The 16452-nt window shown below is 28.6% G+C and overlaps 1 protein-coding gene across 3 annotated transcripts in view; it reads left to right on the forward strand.

Annotated features, from left to right (window-relative positions):
• The window catches only part of Uba1 (ubiquitin-like activating enzyme 1), a 77164-nt gene that overhangs the window by 58027 nt on the left and 2685 nt on the right, over positions 1 to 16452 (forward strand). For all 3 annotated transcript variants that reach the window (XM_067277930.1, XM_067277932.1, XM_067277931.1), the window contains exons 9-23: positions 1245 to 1391; positions 1457 to 1624; positions 1911 to 2012; positions 4423 to 4503; positions 5084 to 5236; positions 5365 to 5530; positions 6408 to 6490; positions 7026 to 7139; positions 7204 to 7268; positions 10139 to 10187; positions 12639 to 12785; positions 13336 to 13410; positions 15487 to 15676; positions 15741 to 16009; positions 16082 to 16186. In XM_067277930.1, the coding sequence (XP_067134031.1) occupies positions 1245 to 1391; positions 1457 to 1624; positions 1911 to 2012; positions 4423 to 4503; positions 5084 to 5236; positions 5365 to 5530; positions 6408 to 6490; positions 7026 to 7139; positions 7204 to 7268; positions 10139 to 10187; positions 12639 to 12785; positions 13336 to 13410; positions 15487 to 15676; positions 15741 to 16009; positions 16082 to 16186 (1914 nt within the window). The remainder of the gene's footprint in view (positions 1 to 1244; positions 1392 to 1456; positions 1625 to 1910; positions 2013 to 4422; positions 4504 to 5083; positions 5237 to 5364; positions 5531 to 6407; positions 6491 to 7025; positions 7140 to 7203; positions 7269 to 10138; positions 10188 to 12638; positions 12786 to 13335; positions 13411 to 15486; positions 15677 to 15740; positions 16010 to 16081; positions 16187 to 16452) is intronic.

The raw sequence follows: 16452 nt of genomic DNA on the forward strand, positions 1-16452 counted from the left end.
ATTGTTACTTCCGATTGATAATAGAACGTCATGTGATCACTACAGAAAGATTTTTTTTTTTTTAAATTTGTTATAGAAGTGACTCAATTTGGCTATCTATTTTAAATTTAATGAAGTGTGTTTAAAATGTGCCATTTGCCTAAATATTTAATGCAACTTAGGGGAAATTTCCTCATCGAGCATGAACGTCACAGGGTCACTGCAACGTAAGTGCAATCACCAATCCAAAATCGATAGAACATTTATTGTATAAATATTTTAGCAAAATAAGTGGCTTATGCTTTCTGTCAGAATATAAAACAAAGATAACCAAAATTTCATCTGGATTGGACAAAAATTGCAGGAGTTATAAGGATTTGTACACACAACAGTTTTTATATTAGTAATTTGAACGAAATCATTTTAAATATTAGACCCTTTGTATTATGATTGGAAATTTACAGTAATCCTTTTGATGCACAAGATGTGTAATGTAGATTTTGAAGTGCTGCAACAAAAGGATATTGATAGATGCTTTAAATTGAACTACATGAAACCACTATAATAAAGTCTTTAAAAACTAGGCAAATTGTTGTATGTGATAAATGTTTTTAAATTCAAAAGGAAAAAACCACGAAATTAAGTGGTGTTTTCTTTTGAAACTTGATCATACATAAAGTAATTTTTTTCTATGACGGAGAAAGCCAAGTAGAAAACTTCTAATGAACCAGAACAACTTATCTTGAAAGTATAAATGAAAGGGTTTAGAATTGATCAAAAGCTAAACATTTTAAAAATATGTTGAATTTGACAGAGAACTGCAAGATTGTTGGGTGCCATAATTTAAAATTGAAAACTAACAAGAAGCAATCTCTATCTGAAATTTTACATAATAAAAGTTTTTTTGTTGTAGAATAAAAGCTTAAGTTTTATTTTATTATTATTTTTTTGTTGAAATTAAATAAAATCTGTTTTGTAATAGACTTTTTTTTAATTTCCTGCATTAAATGGGTGGTATAAACTGCTTATTTTTTTAGACTATACATTAATAAAATCCTTTTTTTAAAATTAAAAAAAAAAACATTATCATCATCATTGCTTTTCTTAAACATTTTACAAAAGCAAGTTTAATGTTACAATGTAAAAATTCTGTAGTTGTCAAAGTACATACTGAAATTTAGTAAAGACTGGATTAAGTTTAAACTAAACTCTGTACAATAATTGATGATTCATAATCTTAATAAATTTTTAATTAAAATTTACAGAAACCCCTTGAAGAATCTTTAAAATCACCTGAATATATAATGTCCGACTTTGCAAAAATGGAACGACCACCTCAATTGCATATTATTTTTCAAGCTTTAGATTTATTTCAAAATCAGTTTAATAGATTACCTAAACCATGGAATCAGGTTAGTTTGTGAATGCTCACCAGTTTTTGAATATTTGTTACGAAATAATATAATTTGCTTTTTAGAAAGATGCGGATGAAATGGTTTCTTTGAGTCACAAAGTAAACAAACAGGCCCAGCAAGTGGAAGAGATTGATGAAGATTTAGTGCGAACCTTTTCATATGTAGCTGCTGGAAACTTATGCCCCATGCAGGCAATAATTGGTGGAATTGCAGCACAAGAAATAATGAAAGTATGTTTTTTTTTTAATGTACAGAAATTCTTTGAACATAGTGATATATTGTGTTTGCCTGAATATAAGTTGGGAGTTTTCTGTGATTTTTCCCCCCCCTTCAAATCTGTATTATCCAATAATGTATAGCTCTAATGTAAAAAGAAAAATAAATAAAATTCAAAGTGTTTTTATTGAAATACGTATGAATTCTAAAATTAAATGTTAAATATATTAAATTTATATTTACCTTGTAATATTTTATTAATATTCTTACAATTTTATGAATACTGTCTTTGAATTACAGGCTTGCAGTGGAAAATTTGGACCAATTAAACAGTGGTTTTATTTTGATGCATTAGAATGTCTTCCTCCCGAACAAAAAGTGAAAGAAGAATCTGCTACTCCTGTAAGTTTTTTCAAAGTAAATCTTAATAGCATCAATATAATCCTAAAGTTATTCATATAAACATATTGAATAATTTTTTTTTATCAAATGAATAATAAAATTTTTAAAATATGGTATATATAGGTTCAATTTTAAATTATCTACTTTCTACATTGTTCACGTAAATAAAAATTTAAGTTATAGGGCAAATATTAACCTATACAGTTTATTTAAGAGATGCATATTATATATTAATGTATATTTTAAGCGAAAAAATTAGTTTCATAAAAGTTAAATATTGAAAAATCTCTCTTGTAATCGTTAATAAACTTAATATTTTGAAAATAGCAAATTAATTTCATAAAATATTGTAAAACCTATCTTAAATGGAACCTGAATAAAATAGAAATAGAGCCTAAACAGGGTTGAGAATGAGGTGATTTTTCTATGTTAAGTTTTATTAGAGGCTGGATACTTGTCTAATGGAGAAACGGAAGTCGTGTTTAGATACAAAAGTGGGAATTAGTAGTTCACTTACAGAAAAATAAGCACAAGTATTTCGAGTATAGTAGTCACCACAGAAAATGACACTTTTGGGAAAACAGTGAAGAGAAACAAGTCTTGTGATGAGGAAACATACAAACAAAGACTAGTTTAATCTTTGTTTGTAACTAATCAAGGCCAGAATTAAGAATTGAATGTGTTTCCAAGAACAGTTTTTGACTAAGCAATGAATGTAATTTATTGAAAACAATGAGAGTAAGGTAACATGCCATCAATTTGTTTTGTATGGATTATGAGTAGTTATTAACTAACTAGTATACATAGATCACATTTTCCAGCCAAGATGTGAAGTGCTTTTCTTGAGGTTTATGAATTTGATTTTCAAGAACCCCTTTTTGGTACCTAGCTGTACCAAGTATTTGAGAACAAGTTGGTTTAAGTGTTTGTAAGAGATTAATGCTAACGATTCAAGTATTAAGGTTCCTTCAAGTCATATAACAGAATAACTTCACTGTCTTACTATAATATGATTGGAATTTGATGGCAGAATAGGGCACTAGTTCTTGGTATTTAGATTGGCTTATGTGAGTTTGTAAAGGATCTCATCCAAAAAGTATTTGAAGGCATCTACAGTGGAAGTTCAATAATCTGGGGACTAGAATTATTCCAGATCAGAAAAATTCCTAGATTATTGGATTGGCATTTTATTATTATATAATTTTAATAAGTTTGAAGTAAATCCAAAAAAAGTTTTATATATTGTAATGTACCAGCAGTTTGATGTGTGCTTAATTTGATATACATAATAGATTATTAGTGCCTAACTATTCTGTATTAAGATTGATTGATTGGAAAACTTGCAAAAATGTTAATGAATGCAATTTGTACAGTACGTAAATGTGGATACAGTAATTTTTCAGATGTGAATCTTGTGTAGCTTCTGTTATTTACATAACGTGCTCAGAGTATGAGAGAGCTGTTTAGGTATGCTGTTCTCACATTGGCCTGTGGAAAATAAAATACATCAGTCATGCATATTACTGAACCAGTGTTAAAACATTACGGTTTGCAGAATACTAGCATACCAGATTATCATCCCACAGTTCTGTATTATCAGGTACTAGATTAATGAACTTATACTTTGTAATGTAATGAATTCAGTTCTGAAATTTAAGACCTTGTTTTATTTTTCTCATTTATGAAAATAGTCATTTATTTATTTTATTGATCCATTTGAATGATGATGATAATAAATGGCGAATTGTTATTAAAATAGTACTTCTTGAGGCATAAAACTTTTACAAAAAAATATATATATATATTTCTTGGTATACATATGGGATGTGTTAGGTTTATTCTGTCATTTCACATTCACTTCAGGTAATGGTGATTCCACGGTGGAGTCAACCTCTTATTGTAGGCTACTCGTTTGTCTCCAAATGCAAAAAGGTCAAAAATAGTCCTCTGGCGGTGGCAAGGTGATATAATTAATAAATACATTTTTAAAAATTCTCGGGACAAATTTACTTCTACAAGAAAAATATTTTTTTATAAAAGTAAATTTGTTCTGACGACTTTTTTTAGTATAAAACTTTTTGAAAAAAATATTAAACAAAGAAGAATGGTTTAAGATCTATTAATTCTGACTAATATAAAATGATCCAGTTGTCTGTTCCAATATTCAATGAATTGTGATTATTATTCATTGATTGTCAATAACTATCAAAAATATACTACTTGCTACAAAAAACAAAATATTGCTTCAAAATTGAAGTTAAAAGAATTTTCACATTTTTTTTTTTGTGTAAAAACATTTCAATTTAACAAATGTAGTATTATTATTCTAGGTATAAAACTATCAAATTTTTGAGTTTACTTTAAAATGAAATTTTTGGAAAATTGATCAACTTTTTTCACTTATTTACAGCTTGGAAGTAGATATGATTCACAAATAGCAGTATTTGGAAGAGATTTTCAAGAAAAACTTTCATCCTTAAAATATTTTGTTGTGAGTATTCATTAAATTTATATTTATGAAAATTATTGTAACATTTAAACAATTTTTTAATGGTAATTTTAAATATTTGATATAACATTTAGGTTTTTTTAGTCTTATTCTACATCAGTTAATGGAATCCCTTTACTAAACAAATTTGGAGAATAGTCATTTTTGCCTTTTTAGAATGAGTTTCAATCAATAGAAAACCAAAAATGTGTTGTTTAAATTAGAGTACTTAAGTTTTTTGTGTATACATCAGTACTCTTGTCAGCTGTATAATTCCAGAATTTTAGCTATAAATGGTTTTTTTTTTAATTGTGGAATAGCATAATTTCACTTCTCTGGAATAAACTTTGAAGGACGGACACTTTAATAATGAACAGAATAAATTACTGTTTATTACAATGAAATGTTCAGCTTTAAGAAATACATAATGGTTTTATATTATTTGTTTTTCAAACTTATAAGTTTATGTACTTCACCTATTGAAAGTTTACTAACTTAAGTGTTTGTGTGTGTGAAATTTTAGTGTGTTTACAAAAAATTTATTACATTTCTTTGATATAAAAATTTAATCTTAAATTTATAGGTTGGATCGGGTGCAATAGGATGTGAACATTTAAAAAATTTTGCAATGATGGGAATTGCTTCTGGTGATGGAATGATCTATGTCACTGATATGGATACCATTGAAAGATCAAATTTAAATAGGCAATTTTTATTCAGACAGTGGAATGTTGGTGTAAGTTTTCTTTAGTTGTAAATTGTGAAATTATATTAAAAATTACTGTTTTGCAAAATTATAAGAAGAAAAAAAAAGTGATACTTAGAATTTTTAATGTTAATTATTAAATAAAATTAATTCTTTAGGCTATGAAATCTGAAACTGCTGCAAATGCCATTTTGAAAATGAATCCTGACATTCATATTACTCCTCATCAAAATAGAGTTGGACCAGATACTGAACAAGTCTACAATGATTCCTTTTTTGAATCTTTAGATGGAGTAGCAAATGCATTGGATAATGTTGATGCAAGTAAGTTAAAAAGCAAATTTTATTTATTATAGATGATTTTAATAACACTTTAAAAAACAGTTTTTAATATAAATTTAAAAATAGATCCTGCATTATTTCTTACATTTTAATAAAAATTTGAGTTTCTTTTGTTAATAAAGAACATCTATGATTAGTTGCTTTGTAAAAAATCCTAATACAACTAATCTTCTCCTGAGATAGTGGAAAGAACCTAGCAAAAGAACAAACTGCAATCAACACTTTAACTTACAATAGTTTCAACCTTTTATATTATATTTACATTAGGAAAGTTAAACTTGTTCAGAAATAATTATGTTTAACTATTGTGCTGTTCATAATAAATGCAATGAACTTACTTTTTAATCATTTCTTGTTGCATGTCCTGACGATCACATTTGTTAGTGAATCAAATAGCAGTAAACAATAAGTACAGAATGAATTTTAAAGTATTTAATTTAGTGATATATACTATATAGTGGGTGTTTCAAAAAAAATTGACAAAACTTGATGAAAGGGAGGAAAGAACAAATGTTTCACATCATAAAATGTGTAGTTGAATCAGAACATCAAAGGCATTAGAGGGACCTAGTTGCTGCTGTAGCTGGACGCAAGATGCGTGGCATCTTGTAAAATGTACATGATTTACTCCATTGATGCTGTGAACCATGCTTTACTGTTGGTGGTCACTCTCTTCTGTAATTTCTGTATCAAGCTGCACAAAATTTTCACTTAACAATTCATTAACATAAAAATCTAAGATATTTAAGTTACGTTGAAAAGACATTTGTTGTTTAAAATTTTTTTTTCTTAAAGCCATGACTAAAATTAGAATGACATTTGAAATAGTGATTTATAAAAGAAAACCAATTACTTTTAGGAACTTACATTGACAGAAGGTGTGTTTATTATCGTAAACCTCTGCTGGAGTCTGGCACTTTGGGTACAAAAGGAAATGTACAGGTCAGTATTGAACATCTTAAACAAAGGTTATAGATTAGTTTTTTATAGTGTAATTTTAAAATTTTTATATACTGTTTTAAAGCATGATTAACATTGCAAAAGTAAATCAGAGAGCATGTTTCTTGTTGAAAAGTATCTTACAAAATCAATTTTCGATATTTATAATTAATAATTGATTTTTGGCTGACAATGCAAGCTTTACTAGTACTTTGTTACATTTTAAAACAGATGGATTTAAAATCATTTACTTATATTCAACATAATCATAATGTACAGTACATTTTTGTTACTATAGGTCATATCAATGTATATATATAATAGAGACAAGTTGATAATAATGACGATGATAGATTATAAGTCAGTTTTTGTGTGTTTCGATAAATGAATGTGGCATAAATTTTATGCTCTCATGGAAAATTATGAATTAGGATTTTGCAATGTATAGATTCTTAATGCGTATTTTAAGTATTTGATTTTAATTTTAGTTTTTATTACTTGTTTTTATATATAAAATAATTCTTTATGAAATTCTTAGGTTGTCATTCCTTTTCTTACTGAATCATATTCATCATCTCAAGATCCTCCAGAAAAGTCCATTCCAATTTGTACTTTAAGAAATTTTCCAAATGCTATTGAGCATACATTACAGGTCTGTATTAAATAGCATAAAATAGGTTTAATCTTCAAGATTCTTATATATAACTTTTTTATAGTGGGCAAGAGACGAGTTTGAAGGCTTATTCAGACAGGCACCGGAAAATGTAGTTCATTATTTAAAGTAAGTTTTTTTAATTACTTCATATAAAGACAAAGGTGATTTAATCTTGCTGTATTTTATTGAATAGTAGTTTTAAACAGCAGATTAGGTTTAAATTTTTTAAAATTACAATTAATTGTTTGAATTGGAGAAATTTAATATAAATTGTATATTTAATTTTAAATTCTGTGTTCAATATAGAATTTAAATTACAGTAATTTTTTGATTAAAAAGACATGTTTAATTCTATACTCATATAAAAGACTGTAGTATAACTTGTTTCATAAATCTTGTCTGGGCAATAGATGATACTCAAAAGGGTCCTAGATGTATTAAAACAAAATTACTGTAATTTCTAAATAAAAATATTAACTTGCAATTAAAATTCTTTTAATATTTGTTTAATCATCGCCCAACTTTCATATTATACTTGTGGCTAGCTTTAAATATAAAACATAAAAGTGGAATGATATGTTCAAAGTTAAGCAGCATTAGACATGCACAATAGAATAGATAGTAGTCTTCTAAGCTGTGTTTCAGATTAATTTATCAATAATCATTGAAACAAGCTGTTGTATACTGTGCATGTATTCATGTAAATAGTGATGTAATATATAGAAAGCAGTTATTTTATTCAATTGTAAAACATAATGGGATCTGTGTTTTAATGCATTGAAAAGTTGACTTCTTTAAATGATTTCATAGTCATTTCTGTTTCAAATTTAACTATGGAGTCATCTGATTTCCAACTCTTGGTATAATTCAACAACTTAATTAAACAGAACAACAAATGAAAGATGTAAATAAAGCGAAATAAAATGTAATAATATATAATCAGCTTGCTGTATAGTAGATTCCAATGTTAATCTGTCTCTGTAATCCAAACAAACACTTTTGGTAGATGTATCTCACAGCAATTTCTGGTTAGCAAATCTACCAAAAGTGTTTGTTTGGATTAGAGAGACAGATTGAGCATTTTATTTTGCCAATGTTAATCATAATTATTGTAGGTAGTATTGCATGTGCAAATAGAACACAGAACAGCTAATACACATGAATACTTTTTTTAGATAGATTGTTCTGAAGGGGATTTCAGCACATTGCTATTCACAGGATGCGACAGCTGAAGGGTTTGTAGAATAATTGTAGGATTCCAAAGGATATTGGTGTGGTTTGGGAGATAGTTTAGAATTTGTAAATTTTTTTGTCTCTGAATCAACCTTCCTGTATTTTTGGTTTCCTATACCATAAGGACTTACTTGTGAACTAGAACCAGATGACATTTTCCTCTTGGTTGTCCCTCAATGCAGTTTATCCTCATGTCTGAAGTTAAGAATAAAGCTGTGTTTACAGTAGACTTTCAGTTAGATTTGCTCTGATTTGAGCTTCATATATTCTGGAGGTTACCAAGACTAGTCTAGCAAGACTTATCTTGGCTCTTGTTAGGGTATTGGTTGTCTAGCTAGAGTTGTAGGGTAAACAGCACTTGGGTATAGACTTGTCTGGCTATTTTTTGAATAATTTTCATGCTCGAAGTAGTTTCATTCAGCATGTGTACTAAAATGCTGAGTGAAGGAAAAGGTTCTGATTGGAGCAGATGATACTCTATTAATTTAATATGAAATGTTCCTGGAATTGTGGAATTAAACTTCTTGAAGTTTTTCTGACTTTTTCAAAAATGCTTGAATTTTATTTATTAAAGTGGACAATTTTAATGTGAAATACTGTGATTAATTTATCTTTGATTGTGGATTGTTCTGTGAAGAGTACTATGAGGATGACAAAAAATGCTATTCTTAGAAAAAATGAGAGGAATCTAAACATTTCTGAAACGAATTACCTGAACATTCGACTTCTTAAGTTGTATCATTAATAGAATTGAGTAAGTTGAAGAAAAAAACATGGTGATAGTATGGATGTTTTATGGATTTTTCATTAATGCAATAACAACTGCAGCAACTGGTTGTCTTGTCGTGACAAGTTCACTTATATCAACTTTAGGAACCTCTGGTTTAAAGCATTGTAATTTTTTTTTGTGCTTCAATCTCTTTTAGGAAAATTTTTTTCATTTGATCCCTTCAGTATTATGTATGTGATAAATTATGTGTTATATGTAAATTTTCAATATTTTTAAATAACTTTTTATATCTGCAAAGTTTTATTGATTTACCCCTAAGGGATTACTACAGATTGATTGGGAAGCCCTTCTCTAGACAGTTCTCTACACTAAAATACTCTCCAGTGAAAATGAACAATGAGTCTCTTCAGAGTTATTCTAACATCACTTTAGTGAGAGTAAATTCCAATATAGTAGTACATGCAGTTACAGACTAGTCTTGCTAGAGAATGAAAAATCTACCTAAAATTTGTCCACACGTTACACACAAAGTAGCTTAAGATAGATGATAAAACAAAAATGGCATAAATTCCTGTTTTTGTATCTATATCTACAACTTTGATTCTTCTCGAGGTTAGTGTATCTGAATCTAGTTACATTTTCCCGGGATACAGGGAAAGAATTGAAGACAATAGTGAAAAGAGGGAAAGTTGTAATGAGATTGTTCTAGTGAAGTGAAAATTGCAGGAATTTTACTATTTAAGCTAATTGAATGGGCAAAATTAAACAAAGTTAACTATAAATGTTTGTACAACTGATAGTTATGAGTTCCTATGGAAGTTAACCAGAGAAAATCTAAGTTTGTTGTAATGAGATTGCACTGTAAATAAAAAAAAAATTTTCAACTATAAAAATTTTGTTTGTAGTGTTTACTATAATTGAAATTATATTTTGTTTCTGTAATTTATTATTTTTGAAATAATTAAATTTTTTTACTTTGAAATATGAGCATAAAGTTGAGAATGAGGTTTAAAGTTGGTAAAATTTTTTTCAGTGATCAACAGTTTATTGACAGAACGATCAGACTACCTGGGAATCAGCCAGTGAGTAGTTTTTCTTGTTTTTCTTTCTTTTATGAATGTTTAATCAGAATGAAATGCAATTTGCATAGTAAGTATTGTCAATACAGGGATTTTGTTGGAGAAAAATTTGTTTCAAAAATTACTAATAGGTTGCATTTGAGATACAAAAGAAATGTGAATGACAATGAAAATGACTTTCAGTGTATTTATTAGACAAGTGTTCAACACAACCTCTGTTGCAGGATATAACACAATTCACTGAAGTAACAACGTCCATATCTGCAGAGTGCAGCATGTCTGGATAGATTTTACCTCACAGTGAATAGCATTTTTCAGTTCTAACAATGTGGAAGGATGTGATCAAAACACTTGGGAATTTAAATACCCATAATTAGAAGTCATGAAAATGATAAAAATGATTTTCAACATGTCTATTTGTTCTCTTCTGTATGTCAACACTACTTTCAGGAGTTGCACTGCATAATGCCAAAATCACCATGTGATGTTTTTATTAACGTGGCAATAAAAATACAATACTAGTGATAAAATCTAGTCTGCTTATTTCAACATTTAGCATGAAATTGAATCACAAAACACACTTTAGAAAAAAAACAGCAAAATGTTGAGCTCCTGTGTGATGAGTCTCTTGCACCACACGTCTAATGATGTCATGCAACTTTGAACAAAGAAAGCAGGAAGTGACATTGAGAATCAAAGGTAGTTTTCTTGCAATGCCATCCAGCATTTCCAGATTGGAGATGTGTCAACTGACAGAAAATTTTGAGAATTTTTTGGAATGACACCTTTTTTCATTGATATTTTTTTCCAGTAGACTGAAGCATAAATTTTGGACATGATAGAATCTGTGAGATACTGTTTAAGTATTGTGATCAAATGTGGTGTTTGGAATTATTCATTAAAAAATGATTCCTATTTTTTAAGTGACGGCTTAACGTGTCACTTTTGCTTTTCAGGCTCCAAACTAAGGCGACCAGCACCTGCATTAATTATGTAAAACTGGTGGTAATAATTTGAAGAGTCAAAAAAAGTTTTAAATTGGGGAAATAGTTCAGTTTCTAATTTTCCAGAATAATCCCTGCACGCTTATTGGTTTCTTTTGAAACTAATTTTTTCCCCTGTCGACAAAAAACACACTGACAAAACTTAACCACACAAACTGCATTTCGTTCTGATAATTTTTCCTTTTTTTTTCAAATGTTTAAAGTTTTTAGACTTTCCCCACCCTGAATGATACAATTTCTATCCAGTAATGTGTTTTAGAAACACTTAGTCATCAAAAAAGTTTTAATATTTTCAGAATATGCTTTATTCTATTAATTTTTTACTTTGAATTACACTTGATAAGAAAAATAAACTTTATTTCTTAAATGAAATTATCAATTGTTTGTTTATTCACTTTGGAAAATTTATAAGAAAAACATACTTGAAAAGCCTATGAAAGGTAGCTAGCACAGTGTAAAAATGAGATTTGGAAAGATTCTCTTAATATAAAATTTGTAACAGTGTCTAATTTCATAAATTCTTTGAAACTAGAAATTTTAATGTTTTTTTTTCTATCGGTCTCCTCACATCTTCAATGTTAATGGCATTTAGTGTCTTTTGACTTTATTTTTCAGATTCAACACACCAAACCCAGACCTTTTTAGATGAATTTTCAACTCAAATAATAATTTTTGGAAAAGAAATGTACTGTATTTAATGTCCAAATGGTCAGAAGAGCCAATCAGTAATTCAATGAATTGTTATATCTTGTCATACTGATATTGAGAGGACACCATATTCTATAGATTTGGTGCCTTGGCAATCATTGTTGGACTCTGAAAATTTACTTTATATTGCTTTACTCTACTTGCTATTACAATTTCAAAGTTCAATATAGATTCTGTAGTCTGGATGCGGTACCGGGCTTGCACCTTTGTACGGCAATAAAGAACTTGAGTGAATCTGGATGCGGTATTCCTGTGCAGGTACAAACCCAGACATTTATGGCAACAAGTGTAGAACACAAAAAGAGGTATTTCTATACCAAAAAAAAAAATGTTTGTTTCAAACTTAGAAACTGCAGTGATGAAAACAAATCAAATTCTCAACAGTAAACAAATATTTTTGATTACTTTCAAAAAACAGCTCAGTAGTTTGTGTAAAACGTATCTAGAGATGTTGAACATTGTACATTATATTTATGAAATAAGTTTCACGGAAGCTTTTATTCTGGTAGTGTGTTTGCATTCAATTTATCCATTCTGAATGTATGTACAGTACAGTACACATGTACTTGTATGTTTTGGCATGATTTTTTAGGAATGGATTCTATGTATTCTGAAGTTTAATGTGTTTTTCAAGAAAATGGTAAAAAAGATTAAGTTTCTACTGTGCTATGAAAATTAGCTAAACAAATTTTCCATCTTTTACTAATTTTGAATTTGAACCTTCAAATACTATTATTTTTAGTTGGAAATACTGGAATCAGTGAAGAGGATTTTGGTGGATGAAAGAGCTAATAACTTTGAAGACTGCATTAGGTGGGCACGTATATATTTCCAAGAACAGTACCACAATCAAATAAAGCAACTTTTATACAATTTTCCACCAGAACAGGTAAGTTTTTCCTAATTGTTGTTTTGAAAACAGTTTTTTTTATTCATTCTTATTTCCTGTATTTGAAATCTTTTAATTTGAAGCTTGTATTTAATTGCCAATATACTTCTGTATTGAAAAATATTCAGTCAGATGTGTTCATTACTTGGTTCTGCAATTTAAGTTTGAAAGGGGAAATTTTTGATTTCGAATTGGAATTTGGAATCAAAAATTCCCCAGATCATTAATCCAATTAATAAAATTTAATAATTGTATTAATTGATTATAATTAATTAATCTTAGTACAAGATGATGGTCTAATGACAGTTAAGACACTATCTTGTGCTAACATTAATACTGCTCATTGAAAGTTTATCACTTATAACTACTCTGAAAAGGGTTAAATGTAATATAGAAAAACTATGTTGTACTTTTGCAAATAATAATCTTAATTTTATTAATAAATTGTTGGTATTAATATAGTATATTTTGTATGATTAAAACTAGTGTTATATTGAGTAAATTTGAAATGATTAAGATAAAATTTATAAACCAAAAAAATATATTACAGCTGACAAATTCTGGTGCTCCTTTCTGGTCAGGTCCCAAAAGATGTCCTCATCCTCTTGTTTTTAATGTTAATAATGTAAGTTTTTAATGTAAATATATATCTTAAATTTTAATTCTATGTATCTTCAATTATTGATTATTTTAACTACTTGTGAACATTATAATAGCAGATATATGCAGAATATTTTCATGACCCAAAATTTCTCCAGAATATAAATTTTACATACAAAATTTTCCTGAAATTTGTTGCACCTTACCATAGAAAATAAAGTATTTTAAATATATCTTACAAATAAATAAGCGTACCATATAATTATGCATAACACTAACACTAAACTGATAAATTAATGTAATTTTTTTTAGATTAGATAAAACCTTTAAGCACATCATCACAGGATAGCATATAAAATTAAAGTTGAACATGAACACAATAGGCATTATTGCCAATACTATGAATTTTTATAACAGCATATTAAGACTTTTTGATGCTTGAAAACAATTTCTTTGACAATGGTTGTGCAATTTATTTTCTAAAGAAATTATTTCAATGCCCAATTTTTTAGTTTTCACTTTTGTTGTTTGTTCTTTTAACACACCCGTATTTGTGGTTTTACTTTATTATAAATTTTAAAATATCTGTTTAAAATGTACTTTAAAAGTATCTGCAAAAAAAATGAAAAAGGAAAAATGTTTATAAAATAATAGAGCTTATCTATTTAGTCAAGACAATCAAGGAAAATTTTTTAAAGTTTGCTACACAAAAAAATTTGCAAATTAATAAACAAATTATTTTGTTTAAATTTTGACTGATATGAAATTTGACCCATTAAATAGTATTAAGCTTCATTTTAGTTTTTTGAAAATTTGAACTGTGATTCAGTAACCGAGACCGATTCATCCCTATTGCACACATAGTCGTGTAAGTAGGCAGCAATGTAACAAGTGACTGAGCTCAGAAAGTAACATTTACTTTGTTTTTTTACATCATTACTTGCTACTAGAAATTAGTAGTGTTGGGGACTAAAGCCAATTCTACCTCACAATGACATGTGTCTATGTCATAATGTCTGCATGTTTAATTTTTTAAACTTTTCATTTAGGTATTAGCGAGGTTGAGGCCGAAGTTTTAAATGCAAAAATGTATATGCCGGACGTTCGGCACCTTTTTCCTGTAAGCCTAGAAGTTTGGCAATGGCATTTGGAATGTCAAGCATGATTTCACTGACTTCTCAAATGCCATTGTCGAACTTCTAGGCTTACGGGAAGGCGGCGCCGAACGTCTGACATACACATCTTTGCGTTTAAAACTTCGGCCTCGACCTCTCTAATGAATTTTTAATTTCACTTAAACTCCCTATATTTTGGTGAATGTCCTTAACCCTTCCCATGCAGTTATACGCCTTTCGGTGTAATTAATCAAAAACTTCGATTATTTTGCGTTATATTCGATTTTCCAGCGATCTTAGCTTTTATTCGCTATTCTGTAGGTCGATTGACTTTGTTTAAGCTAAAAAGTGTTTTGTGACCACCCCTGGGCCATAAATATTTCGGTAAAATAGACCCTCTCCCTGTCAAGTAATTAGAGACATAGTGTGAATAATGTCAATAACTTCTCCCCCACTCTAGCTAGAGAGCTGTGGTTTCTTTTATTTAAAAGAAGACAGATGTATCTAACTAACAAATGTACAAAGTTTAGTGATTTTCTGTAAATTATTTTTTTTCTTTTGTTCATAAGCTTCAAATTTTAATATTATTTTAAATTTCTATTAAACTAAAAAATTAAACAATTGTAAACTGTGATATATTCTTAATCAATCACAAAAAACAGATTAAACGTAGCGCGATTTTGAAGCGAAATATCGCGATTTTCAAAATTATCCAAAAACTGCAAAAAATGCGCCGCATGACGAATTCCACTCAATTATTTGCTGTAGATCGCCAGCATGGAAAGGGTTAATTAATGTCTATAGGCTTAGCCAAGACACTACTACATTTTATTGTAATATTTTCACAGCTATTCCTTTTTATTTATTTACTGCAAATTTCCCTGGACTGTTGTTTCTCCCAAACATTTGTGTGATTGGACATATCCTGTACCTCCTAATAGATGTTGAAAAGTTATCATTTACTAATTTTAATGTTTTTATTTCAGGATCTTCATTTAGATTTTATTGTAGCAGCTGCAAATCTAAGAGCTTTTATGTTTGGAATACCACAAAATACAGATAGAGAATATATTTCAAATTATGTTACTACTGTAAAGGTGCCTGAATTTTCCCCAAGATCTGGTGTGAGAATTGCTGTGTCTGAAAATGAAGCTAATCAAGAGAATTCTGTGACAGGTATATCTTATTTACTTTAAGACACTTTTAAAACATTAATCTAAATCACGTTTTTTGATAACAGATAATGATCGCCTTAACCAGATTCAAGAGCAGTTACCTACAAAACAAGATATGGGAAGAGTTTCAATTAATCCAATTGATTTTGAAAAGGATGATGATTCTAACTTTCACATGGATTTTATTGTAGCAGCATCTAATTTGAGAGCAGAGAATTATGATATTCCACCTGCAGATCGTCATAGGAGTAAATTAATAGCTGGAAAAATAATTCCTGCCATTGCTACAACAACAGCTTTGGTTTCAGGATTAGCTTGTTTGGAATTATACAAAGTAAGAATTCTGAAATAAAAACAAAAAATGTCGACGGCGGTGATAATAAATTGAATTGTTCTTTCTTTTCAGCTTGTTCAACAGCATAAAAAATTAAGTTCCTATAAGAATGGCTTTGTTAACTTGGCTTTACCATTTTTTGCCTTTTCTGAGCCAATTGCTGCTCCTAAACTGAGTGTATGGAAATTTTATCTTTTTATATTTATATATTGGGTTGGGGAAAAAGAAATCCATTATTTTTACGTTTATTTCAAGACTTTATTTAACGTGGTTCAGATTGTCCGATTTAGGTCAAATATGCACCGTTTTGTTTTATAATTTGTTGCCATTTTAAGGTAACTTCTTAATGCCTTTCTCATAGAAGCCCTGGTCCCTATTGGCAAAAAACTCAACTAAGTGATTTTCACAATCTTCTCTTGATGCCAATTTTTTATCACTAAGGA

This window comes from Centruroides vittatus, unplaced genomic scaffold, assembly GCF_030686945.1.
Source record: "Centruroides vittatus isolate TY-2023 unplaced genomic scaffold, ASM3068694v2 contig_784, whole genome shotgun sequence".
In the NCBI taxonomy this organism is placed as follows: domain Eukaryota; kingdom Metazoa; phylum Arthropoda; class Arachnida; order Scorpiones; family Buthidae; genus Centruroides; species Centruroides vittatus.